We start from the raw sequence: 12,945 nt of genomic DNA, 5'->3' as shown, positions 1-12,945 counted from the left end.
GTCCGCTTGGCCAGCCGGTACCTGTCAACTGCCTCTGGAGTCCCACAGGCCAAAAAGGCCCGATAGGCCTCCTTCTTCAGCTTGATGGCATCCCTTACCGCTGGTGTCCACCAGCGGGTTCGGGGATTGCCGCCACGACAGGCACCAACCACCTTACAGCCACAGATCTGATCGGCCGCCTCAACAATGGAGGTGCGGAACATGGCCCACTCTGACTCAATGTCCCCCGCCTCCCCCGGGACAAGGGAGAAATTCTGCCGGAGGTGGGTGTTGAAACTCTTTCTGACAGGGGATTCTGCCAGACGTTCCCAGCAGACCCTCACAATTCATTTGGGCCTGCCAGGTCTGGCCAGCATCTTCCCCCGCCATCGGAGCCAACACACCACCAGGTGGTGATCCGTTGACAGCTCCGCCCCTCTCTTCACCCGAGTGTCCAAAACATGCGGCCGCAAGTCCGATGACATGATTACGAAGTCGATCATCGAACTGCGGCCTAGGGTGTCCTGGTGCCAAGTGCACATATAGACACCCCTATGTTTGAATGTAATTTGAGTACAGCAAACTCAAAATAGACTATTTCCTATACTCCAATTATTAAGGTTGAGTCCTTAAAACTTGAAATAATTTTCTAATTTGCATTTAATTAATGTAAGTCAACTTAAATCACATTTTCTGAGGCAGCAAGTTTGTCATTTTTTTATAGTGAAGTCAACTTATTATATTATACAGTGTATAAGGTTAGAAAAAGAGAGCTTTAAAGAGTGTACTGGCAGCTGAAGCTTGACTGTGCTATTGGCCCAGCAGTCAGCACACCTGACTGCCACAGTGACAGTGTGGGTTCAAACTCCAGTTGGAGAGTGGGAAGAACAAGAATGGGAACGCTGTGATGTCACCACCATCAGACTGGTTACGCATATGTACTATTTACAGTCATTTGATGTAGAAGAACAGTTATCCAGTAGTATGAAAAAGTATCTGAACCTTTCAGAATTTCTAACACGTCTGCATAAAATCACCATCAAATGTGATCTGATATTTGTCAAAATCACACAGATCAAAAACAGTGTCTACTTTAGCCAAAACCACCCAAAACATTTATAGGTTTTCATATTTCAATGAGGATAGTATGCAAACAATGACAGAAGGTGGAAAAATAAGTAAGTGAACCCTCTGCCTAAGGAGACTTAAAGAGCAATTGAAACCAATTTTTACCAAACAATTTAAGTCAGGTATTACCCAATCACTGACGAGTGGCTTAAAGCTGCCCTGCCCACTATAAAACACACACACCTGATAAGAATTGTCTTGATGAGAAGCATTGTCTGATGTGCATCATGGCTCGGTCAAAAGAGCTGTCTGAAGACCTGCGATCAGGGATTGTTCATTTGTATAAAGCTTGGAAAGGATACAAAAACATCTCTAAAAGTCTGGATGTCCATCAATCAACAGTCAGACAAGTTGTCTACAAATGGAGAGGGTTTGGCACTGTTGCTTCTCTCCCAAGGAAGGGCCATCCACCAAACATTACGCCAAGAATTCAGCGCAGAATACTCAGAGGGGTAAAGAAGAGTCTGCTAAAGACAGAAATCACTGGCACAGTCCAATATCTCTGTGCACACATCAACTATGTGTAAAACTATAGCCAAGAATGGTGTTCACGGGAGGACTCCACAGAGGAAGCCACTGATGTCTAAAAAAAACATTGTTGCTCGTTTAATGTTCGCAAAAAGGCACTTGGACACTCCACTGAAGTTTTGGCAAAATATTTTATGGACTGATGAAACCAAAGTTGAATTGTTTGGGAGTAACACACAACGTCATGTGTGGAGGAAAAATGGAACAGCTCACCAACATCAACACCTCATCCCCACCGTGAAGCATGGTGGAGGGAGCATCATGATTTTTGGCTGTTTTGCCACCTCAGGTCCTGGACAACATGCAACCATTAATGGAAGAATGAATTCAAAAGTTTATCAGGATGTTTTGCAGGAAAACCTGAGGCGGTCTGTCAGACAGTTGAAGCTAAAAAGAGCATGGATGCTGCAACAAGACAATGATCCAAAACACAGAAGTAAATCAACTTCAGAATGGTTTCAGAAGAACTAAATACACATTCTGGAGTTTCCAAGTCAAAAGTCCGGACTTGAACCCCGTTGAAATGCAGTGGCATGACCTAAAGACAGCTATTTATGCCAGGCATCCCAGGAATCTAACTGAACTACAGCAGTTTTGTAGTAAAGAATGGGCCAAGATTAGTCCTGATCGATGTGCGAGACTGATCTGCAGCTACAGGAAGCGTCTGGTTGAAGGTATTGCTGCCAAAGGGGGGAGGGGGTGGTGCACAAAATATTAAATGTGATGGTTTACTTACTTATTTTCCCCCTTCTGTCATTTGTGCATATACTATCCTCATTAAAATATGAAAAACAATAAATGTTAGGGTGGTTTTAGTTAAAGCAGACACTGTTTTTTTTCACCTTTGTGATTTCGACAAAGATCAGATGACATTTGATGGTGATTTTATGCAGAAATGTGAGAAATTCCAAAAGGTTCAGATACATTTTCATCCCACTGTGTAGTAGATGTAGTTCTTTTTATGGTAGCTGTTAATTTGAAAATAAAGGTTTTACGGTATAAATCTACCGTGTGTGTGTGTGTGTATATATATATATATATATATATATATGTATATATATATATATACACATACGTATATATATATATATATACACACACATATATATATATATATATATACATACACACACATATATATAGAGATATATATATATATATATATACACATACACACATATATATATATAAATATATGGATATATATATATAGAGAGAGAGAGAGAGAGCGATAGATAGATATATGTATATAGTAGTATATATAATATACATATATAAAACTTTTTTTTCTTAACAGTATACTAAATGTCTGTATATCGCATATAAATCATATTGAATCAGAGCACTGTGGGTTTCACCAGCCCTCCGCCAAAAAATACCAAATCAAAAATTATGGTTGATATTGATCGAGAGCAGAGCAAAGTTCAGCCACCAACAGCTGACATTCTGGCCAATCTTCGCCCAGAAGGCGGGGGGTGGAAAGCTTGCAAGATGATACATATGTTCTCCAGAGCGTGGCTGGGGCAGTCCAGCTCCGCAGAGGAAGGCGAACGGGGTACCGCGAAGAGACGGAGCGCACACCCGGGCAACTATGGTCTCACTTCAGTCGCCGTCTCTGGCGCACATGTCGCGCGCGCAGGTTGTGATGGTGGCGTGCGGCGCGGGCTTCGCTTTCCTCGCTGTGCTGCTGCTCCGTCAGCTCGTCAAACAGAGGAGACCCCCGGGATTCCCCCCCGGGCCATCTCCCATCCCTGTCATTGGGAACATTATGTCTCTGGTTACCGAGCCGCACGTTTTCCTCAAGAAGCAGAGTGAAGTTCACGGACAGGTACGGTCATTGTCTCGATGCTCACGTGCACGCTCGAGCACGCGCGCCACGTTACGAAACCAGCACTTGGGATCCCTGTCACAAAAAAAAAAAAAAAAAAAAAAGGAAAGCCAAGAATGCAGTCTTTTTCAAATGAGGCTTGAACTCGTTCCAGTTCGTGTGCTTATTCGGCTTCAGTTTTGTTCTAGAAAGTGGTGACTTCACTTTCAAGTTTAATTCGTAACTCTACCCACTTGTTTCGGTTCTCCCTTCCTCTTGTGTGATTTTGTTTGTTTGTTTGTTTGTTTTTTCCCATTTTTTTTTTTCATTTAAATTTGATTAATTTTGATTTCATTAATATTGCATTATTTATAAATCGTTTCATTATTATGTAAAAATAATATTAAAACATAAATTACATAATGACCGATAAAATATATATAATGTAATAATAATTGCTAAAATTCTAGTTTTTGTAAATGACCAAAATAGTCATTTGCCCTAGAAAGAGTTAAATTTTAAATTTCTCCAGACTAGGGTAGGCTGGTAATATTTCTTAAGGGTTTTAATGTTTTCAGATTTCATTTTTTTAAATGTTCTGTTTGGACCGTGATCGCGTTTTTTCTTAATGTCATAGTAAAATACTCTGCTGCCTTTTATTTATCATGAACTATATTCATCGTTGTTGTAAAGCACTTTGAGGACCTTTGGGTATTTGTGAAGCGCTAGATGAATACATTTTATTTGATTTTATATTTAAATGACCAAATATAGTCTCATGCCCCTTTAAGGGTTAAAGGTAACGTGTCAATCACGTTTTTCACTACAGTGACCACTGTCCCTAAGAGCATTAATCACAGCTTTGAATTGTGGTTTGTCACAGTGACCAAGCCAGGCTGTACTCCGCCTCCTGCCTAAAATTAGTATGGACTAACTCCAGCCCAGCTGCGATCCAAGTGAAATAAGCACAATCTGACTGTGTCCTGATGAGACAGTGTTGAAGCTCTTTTTCGTACTTAAATGGAAGTGAAATTTACCAATTTACCATTTCCCAGTCCACTCATATCAATATTTGAGTAATAATTAATAAGAAAAATCTCATTTACTTGTTTTACTAAGAGAACAAATACAAACCTTTTTATAGTCAAATCAAATGCTGAGGTTGCTATAGTTATTGAATTAAACTGGACCCACGTTGCAAAGGCTAACACCGTCATGTGTGCCGTTCAGATTTTCAGTCTGGACCTCGGCGGCATCTTGACAGTGGTGCTGAACGGCTACGACTGTGTCAGGGAATGCCTTTATCATCAGAGCGAAGTGTTCGCTGACCGGCCGTCCTTGCCACTCTTCATGAAGATGACCAAAATGGGAGGTAAGAGAAGATAGTCTGCATTACATTAGCACTGCATTTTTAATCATTTAATTGTAGCAGAAATATAGGCGCTGTGGATTTGTAGTCTGCAATTGTGTATGTACTTTTGATCATATTAATAGAATGGAATGATGACTCAAAATCATTTCGATGATGATAAGTCTTCAACCGCAGGTCTTCTCAACTGCAAATATGGCAAAAGCTGGATTGAACACCGCAAATTGGCGTGCAACTCCTTCAGGTACTTTGGCAGCAGTCAGAGGCTTTTCGAAAGAAAGATCTCAGAGGAGTGCATGTTCTTTGTCGACGCCATTGACGAGCACAAGGGCAAGGCTTTCAACCCCAAACACTTGGTGACCAACGCCGTGTCCAACATCACCAACCTGATAATCTTTGGACAGCGCTTCACGTACGACGACAGCAATTTCCAACACATGATCGAGATCTTTAGCGAGAACGTGGAGCTGGCGGTGAGCAGCTGGGCTTTCCTGTACAATGCCTTTCCATGGATCGAGTACGTGCCCTTCGGGAAGCATCAGAAGCTCTTTCGCAATGCCGCCGAGGTGTACGACTTCCTACTGCGGGTCATAGAAGGTTTTTCCCAAGGCCGAGTGCCGCACGTGCCGCGGCACTACGTCGACGCCTACTTGGACGAGTTGGAGCAGAACTCGGGAAAAGCCGGCTCATCCTTCTCGTACGAGAACCTCATCTACTCAGTGGGGGAGCTCATTATTGCTGGCACAGAGACCACAACCAACACTTTGCGTTGGGCCATGCTCTACATGGCCCTCTATCCCAATATACAAGGTCAGCAACTGCGAAGCTCAGCCACTTGTATTTCATCTGCTAAAGTGATTGCTCTCAGATTTTTAAACTCCTCAACGAGTTCCTGTGTGTATGTATGTTTTACTTTACAGAAAGGGCGCACAAAGAGATCGACAGCGTGTTGGCGAACGGCCGAGCACCGACTTTAGAGGACAAACAGAAGATGCCCTTCGTGGAAGCTGTCTTGCACGAAATCCTGCGTTTCTGCAACATTGTCCCACTGGGCATTTTTCGCGCTACCTCCCAGGAGGCGCACGTCAACGGCTTCACCATTCCCAAAGGCACCATGGTGATTACCAACCTATATTCGGTGCACTTTGATGAGAAGTACTGGACGGACCCGGGCGTGTTCTCACCGCAGAGATTCCTGGACAGTAACGGCAACTTTGTGAGACGGGAAGCCTTCCTGCCGTTCTCATTGGGTTAGTAGTTTCTTTGGTCCTCATTGTCACGATCATGTTAGCTTCCTGATTTGAACTCATGCACAACACAAACATATGACTAGACAAATAGGCGGAAGCACTGGATGAAGCTGTTTGAAGACAGATATTAGTAAAAGATTACTTTTTTCAAAATTAAGATCCTCAACGCACTTTATTTCCTTGGCACCAAAATGCCACCATATCAGTGTTCAGGAACCTTTGTGACTCGCCATGTACCCTGATTCTTCTATGCATCTTACGCCCTGCTATGATGTGCTGGACTGCTTGCACCAGCCACTGCTAGAATTTCTTGACGTCAGTCACTTCTTCGACTTGCCTTTGGTAAATTTTATCTAGGTTGTCCACTCTTCTTCTGCACTCTCATGGTGTCTCTTCTGCCTGAGACATGCACTTAGCAGTATCTTTGGGGGGCATTTTTTATATGTATTCTAGGGTTTTCGATATTTCATCACTGTGGCTTTGACGCTTACTAGTCCTCGACCTCCCTCTTTCCGCTTACGGTATAGTCTCAGAGTGCTGGATTTAGGATGAAACCCTCCATTCATGGTGACAAGCTTTCTGGTCTTTTCGTCTTTTATCTCCTATATATTCTTTATCCTCTGGGGAGAAAAAAGTAATGTTACTGTAGTCAATAAGTTATAAGATTTGTGAAACTTTTCAATGTTTTGTAATGATATAAGTACACTTTTATACTGTAGCGTAATATTTCCTATTAGAAACATTCTACTCAGGTAATAGTTTTGAGCTTTGAGCATGTTTTGGAGGTAATTTAACTAATATATCAGGGCACCACGGTACATTATTAATTGTCCAATATTACATATCTAATATACGTATTGTTCATATCCATTCTGTTATTTATTTCAATTAGTATGTATATTGTCTTATATACATTTATGTATTTAACTTTGTTGAAGCTGTTGTTCTCTAAGTGAAAAAAAAAGCAGATTGGAAAATAAACGAGAAATGTAACTACAGTGGTGCCTTGAGATATGAGTGGATTCATTCTGTGACTTAAAAGACTCATGCATAGAAAAAATAGAAGAGAAGCATAGAAAGGAACAACCAATCTTTGCGAAGTTGGTCTGGGGAAAAAAAAAAAAAAAAGTTGAGCTTTTTGGCAATGCACACCATCAGTCTGTTTACAGGACAACACTTTGAAGCTTACAAGGAAAAGAGCATCCTCAACACAGTTAAGCTTGGTGCAGGATCCATAATGCTGTGGGGGCTGCTTTGCTACATCTGGTATTAGCGGCCTTGATTGTATAACAGGAATCATGAAATCAGAGAACTATCAAGATTTTCTAGAGCAAGTGTGTCAAACATAAGGCCCGCGGGCCAGAAGTGGTCCGCCAGGAGGCCAATACGGCCTGCTGGGTTGTTCTGCCTGACAGGCATGATGCAGCTCATTCATATTGTACAGAATCACATGCTTTTATTTTGACATTGGCATTGTAAAAGAGATTTTTTATGTGTGTGATCGGGTCCATACACTACTGAACTTGGCTCACTTTTGTGTCCGCAGGCGAATTCAGCCATTCGCCCGCTCCCAGATTGGAAAATAGATGTCAAATTCATTTTTGTTGGCGGGCAACATTCATGGCAATAAGATCCCATGTGGGCTGGACCAGTTTATATTTGTCCAAATAAGTTAAGTTCATTCACCCTCTCCCAGTCAAAAGAGATTGAAAGTTCCGCGCCGTCAATGGGAGTCACTGAGTTAACAAAGAAGTGACCCCAAAATCAACAGGCAGTGACAAATGAAGCAAGTGGCCAGGAAATGCTCCAAAATCAACAGGAAGGAACCCAAAATCAACTGGAAGTACCCTGAAATGCCCCAAAATCAACAGACATTGACCAGTAAACAGGAACTGGCCTGGAAATGCCCTATAATCAACAGGAAATTATCCAATATGTACAGGAAGTAACCCGCAAGTAATCTAAAATTACAAGGAAGTGACCTAAAATTACCACTTTGGCTTCCATAAACTACCATAACTGGCTGTGAATGCTGATACTTCAGTGCCATTAACAGCACTGGACGTCCAATCCATTTTGACTGGGACTTGGCGAATGAACTGAATTTATTCAGCCAAAAATTAACTGATCCGGCCCTCATGGGATCTTATTGCCATGAATGTGGCCTGCGAACAAAAAAATGAGTTTGACATCCTAGTTCGAGAGTGGTATGTGCTCTCTAGTGATAGAAAACTTAATTGAGTCAAAGATCATAAGTCCTCCAGCAAGACAAAAACCCAAAGCACACATCCAGTCCTGATCACAGACTGATTGAACATCTTTGCGACGAGTTGAAATCTGCCTTTGGGGACAAGAAATTTGAAAACATTCAAGAATTTGAAACATTTTCAACTAAAGAGTTAAGGAAAATACCAACTTACAACCCCAAGAAGCATATAGATGGCAACAGGAATCATTTAGAAGCTGTAATCACTGCCAAAGGTTGGCAGTCAAATATTAAAATCGAGTGGTATTATTGCTGCAAATGCTTTGTTTTCTGTTCCTTCTTTCAAGTTACAACATGTAAATTGACCCCTCCCCTCCTTTGTTAAATTACTTTGAACGCCCAATCATAAGATCCTGTTGATATAAATTTAGTTTATTTACATTCATTTTTGTAAATATGGTAGAGGTTATCCCCAAAAAGAATGTCAATAAAAGAATGACAATAACAGTGAGTTGGACTGTATCTCGAATATTCGCTTTGAAGTCAGCTCGTACATTGAAAAACTAGTATCTGAAGGCAGCTCTGTCTACAAATGGTCTAATTGTAATCCTTCCTTTTGTACCTAATTTTGGTTTTAGTTCCAAACCCACAGCAGGAGTTCCATAAAAATTTACCCAAATTAAAGCCTTTGTATATACTATATATGTATATATATATATATATATATATATATATATATATATATATATATATATATATATATATATATATATATATATATATATATATATATATTTTTTTTTTCTAAAGCATAAATATAATTCTGTAGAATCTGTCTCTGCAGGGAGGCGTCACTGTCTTGGCGAGCAACTGGCCAGAATGGAGATGTTTCTCTTTTTCACCACTTTGCTCCAGAGGTTCCACCTTCAGTTCCCTCCAGGAAGCGTTCCCACCGTCGCACCCAAATTAGGCATGACCTTGCAACCCAAGCCTTACTCCATCTGCGCCATCCGCAGACAGCACAAAGACACTCCTTATCGCAAGTAGCCTCTAAACAAACCATTCCAACTACATCTGGTTCTTCTTCAGACTGATTCCATGCACAGGTGCATAAGACAATACCACCCGTGATTTTTTGGGAGGCTTTTTTTTTTTTTAATGTACTTCCGCACAGACGAGCGATCATTTTATCTGGCAATATGCGTGTTTGCACAATAGACACAAAGCTCGAAACAGACGTGCATTATCGATTGGGTTCCGCGTAGCTCAGGACATGATATGTCTATGAACCTTGGCGAGCCAGGGGTGTGTTAGGTATACATCAATGATTGATACTAAGTACACTCGTGCTGGTTCATAGCCCTTCCTTCTCAGGGCAGCGTCAGGTCAGACAAACGAAAGCCATGGTTGGAGCTGCGGGCGCAAATGACTTTCCAAGAACATTCCGCACACTGCACGCTGAGCTGGACACGAGCCAGTTTTACATCATCTGGACTGACTTTGACACCACCTCCAGGGAGTAGGCTTTTTGGAAAAGCTTTCTCTCGGAAGGCCGACGCAAAAGCTGGTGGATTTCTCAAAATCACTTTTCCCACCTCTCATGGTGCTTTTCAGTACTTTCAAAGTACTTCGTTTATATGTTGTCTTTTTTTTTTTTTTTTTTTTAATACTTGTGTTTTTATGTTTTCTTGCTTTACAAAACACATACATTTTTTGCTTTTATAAAATACCTTTTACGAGTGTCCTTCGATTTTTGTATATTACATATGCAATACTTGAAGAATCAACGGATTACAAAGAGCCACAGCATAGTTGAGAGGAATGACTATGTTGACAGAAGACTTGAATTATTTGTTAGGTCTGTTTAAATACTTATAAAAACACATTAAAAATGCACACTGATGTCAAGTGTCTGTAATTTTTTTGAGTGATTGATTGGGTAATGTCTGACATTCTCTTAGGTGAGTGCAAATATTGTACTGTTATTCATAGGGGAAATTTCACAGCAATACTAACGCCAAGACATGAATAATATACAATAAAATGTTTGGAAATCATACAGTGGCATAGTTTTTAAAAGGCTTTTTTTTTTTTTTTTTTTTTTTTAATCAAGTCTCACGGGTCGTCAGCAACAAATAAAAAATTCAAATGGCGCGATCGGGTACTCTTGGTAATTTTTGGCGATGATGTCAACTAAAGTAATGTGGAAAGGCATCAGTGTGTGAACTGTCCGCCACAACATGCCAAACTATTACGGCGTCGGTGGATTTAGGGATATCAACATATGGGATTTTTCAAAAAACGGGCACCAAGATGAGGGTTTGGGAGATTTGTGCAGCAAACGCAGAGCAATTTCCATGAACCTGAACCGGGGGGCCGTGGTGGAGCTGGAAGAGGCGAACAAACCATTTCTCTGATCCATGACCATCTTCATATTGGTTGAATATTAAGACTTTTTAGGAGATACTAACCAATTTTCCAGAACGTTGACGGTGATTTCTTCAACTTCTCTCTCATCATCTTCGCCGATGGCGTCATCTGCTTCAGGTTCTGCTTCTGGCTCATTATAAAATTGGGAAGATTTCCATCATCAGCACACATCACTCACGACTTCACGGTTCCCAACTTCGTGGTTCACGTTTCGCGAAATCGGTGCATTGCGAGGTTTTAAAACGCGTTCATCAAAAAAAAAAAAAAAAAAAAAATTCATTCATAAAATTCATTCTGAGGCGCATATGATGTTTGCGCCAGTGAGTGGAAAATCTCGGATGGAAAATGGAAATCTCGGATGAAATTTTCAACGAAGTATTGATGGAAGCTTTCTGGATCCACAAAATCCCTCAATTTAAACCAATTCAGCATCACTAGCTAACAGTGAAGAAACATGTGCTCATGGATCGGCTCCGGAACTGTAGCTGGATGGGAGTGGGGGAGCGGCGAAAACCGGAAGCCAAGGGGAAATGCTGTGCTAGTTCAAGCTATTTTGGACATACTCACAGGCACTCATATAGACCCTATTCACCTCCGTCACAAAATGACGTGTCGCTGTATCCGGCCGCCATATTGTCCATCATTTTTTAGACCTATTCTCATTGTTTTCAATTAGTCGTGCAAGTTATAGAGCAATTTATGGAAGCCCCAGTGTTATCTGACGCTGTAAACTCATTGGATGCGTTGCATAAAAGGCGTTATGTGGAAAAGCTTCAGTCTATCCATTCGCCAGATCCATATTTGATGCCTAAATCGATATTTTTCGACCCGCTGTCTTTGCACTCTCTGCCTGACATCTGCTACCCTGATATCTACAACTATCTTGTCCACACAAAATCAGCCTATTCTCACAAAAGTTTGAAAAACTTTAAGAGCAGCACTTTAAGCAACATTACATTACCCCGTGTGACCCTTTACTTCCAATTTTCTAAAATGGCGACAATCAATTAAAAAAAAAAAAAAAAAGGTGACTGCGACGCATCAAGGATAGGTGCATATTGGACTATTTCTTCAATAAAATACACGACTGTGTCTGCCTCATTTGCAAAGAGACAGTTGCGGAAGATACGCAACGAGAAATTAAAGAAACCTGAAGCTAATTTAATTTCACAGCAGCAGTATTTCGCAAGAGCCCGAGGGTCGAAAGACAACGCCACAAAGGCGAGATTGTTGAAATTATGTAAAAAAAAAAAAAAAAAAAAAAGCAAATGTGACACACAGAAGGGCTTGCTAAAATTTCTTTAAATGTATTGTTCTACGTAAATCAGCCCAGGTAGCCCCCCACATTTTTACCACACCAAATCAGGCCCCCTTTGCAAAAAGTTTGGACCCCCCTGTTTAACCGATGATCCGTAGACGAGGCCAGCTTCTTTCACTTGTTACCAGCTAAATATTATTCAAAAAATAAAGATGGTGGAACAAATAAGCATCTTGAATTTGAAACGGTATGTTGTCGGCGATTAGCCTAGCAATGATCTTAATTGTGGTTGTCAGCCCAAAACCCTCTAAATATAGATTAAATGCATTTTACCAGATATAAAATGACTACTACATAATCTGTGGTAGTCGTTTGGAGCCCAGTTTTCTCGTCGAATTGCAGCAGTCCATCTCGCTCTCTCGGAATACAGTAAAACTTAAAGTCTCTCTGTCTATCTTCTCTGTTTTTGCAACCGACCGCCACACACGCCTTCACTATTTTGATTATTAATGTTAACGAGCAGAAAAACACGCCATAATAGGAGGAATTTACGAAGCGGTAATGCGTTAACATGACGAGTGGACGGACAACATGGCGCGGGGGCGTGGCTGTGACGTCACGTGAGTAGGGTCTATAAAGAGTTTGATTGATTCCTGATTGACAGCAGTTTTAGTCCTCACGTCTACTTCCGTGAAATTCAGTCTGTTTCTGGGTCATCCTTTTGCAGTCGTGCTGTGGCTTCTCGCAGTCGTATTGCGAGCCATTTGCATTAGTGTTGTGGCAATTGGGGTTCGTGCTTTTGCCAATTTGCAATCATTACTTTGGCAATTGGGGATAGTGTTGTGGCGGTTTGCATTCGTTCAGTTTTCTTTTGCATTTGTGCTACTAGCCACTTGCATTCGTGTTGTGGCGCTATTAGGGTTCGTGCCTTTGCCAATTTGCAGTCGTGCTTTGGCAATTGGGGATCGTGCTGTGGCAGTTTGCATTTGT

At 41.1% G+C, this 12,945-nt stretch overlaps 1 protein-coding gene across 1 annotated transcript; it reads left to right on the top strand.

Annotated features, from left to right (window-relative positions):
• The first annotated feature begins 3,181 nt into the window (after positions 1–3,181).
• On the top strand, positions 3,182–10,354 carry LOC130928056 (vitamin D 25-hydroxylase). Its single transcript, XM_057854265.1, has 5 exons — positions 3,182–3,463; positions 4,673–4,814; positions 4,989–5,621; positions 5,732–6,061; positions 9,112–10,354. The coding sequence occupies exons 1-5, from the start codon at positions 3,227–3,229 to the stop codon at positions 9,312–9,314; spliced, it is 1,545 nt and encodes a 514-aa protein (XP_057710248.1). The 5' UTR covers positions 3,182–3,226; the 3' UTR covers positions 9,315–10,354.
• The last annotated feature ends 2,591 nt before the right edge of the window (positions 10,355–12,945 follow it).

The sequence above is a fragment of the Corythoichthys intestinalis genome, chromosome 1 (genome assembly GCF_030265065.1).
Source record: "Corythoichthys intestinalis isolate RoL2023-P3 chromosome 1, ASM3026506v1, whole genome shotgun sequence".
In the NCBI taxonomy this organism is placed as follows: Eukaryota; Metazoa; Chordata; class Actinopteri; order Syngnathiformes; family Syngnathidae; genus Corythoichthys; species Corythoichthys intestinalis.
The sequence above is the reverse complement of the archived record's forward strand: the minus strand, read 5'-3'. Positions and strand labels throughout refer to the sequence as shown.

What these genes read in the sequence shown, in the direction of transcription:
- LOC130928056 (XM_057854265.1), top strand. Translation starts at nt 3,227, where the DNA reads ATGGTCTCACTTCAGTCGCCGTCTCTGGCGCACATGTCGCGCGCGCAG. An exon ending in AGAGTGAAGTTCACGGACAG is followed by an intron (nt 3,464 to 4,672) that starts GTACGGTCATTG and finishes TGTGCCGTTCAG; the next exon opens with ATTTTCAGTCTGGACCTCGG. An exon ending in CCTCTATCCCAATATACAAG is followed by an intron (nt 5,622 to 5,731) that starts GTCAGCAACTGC and finishes TTTACTTTACAG; the next exon opens with AAAGGGCGCACAAAGAGATC.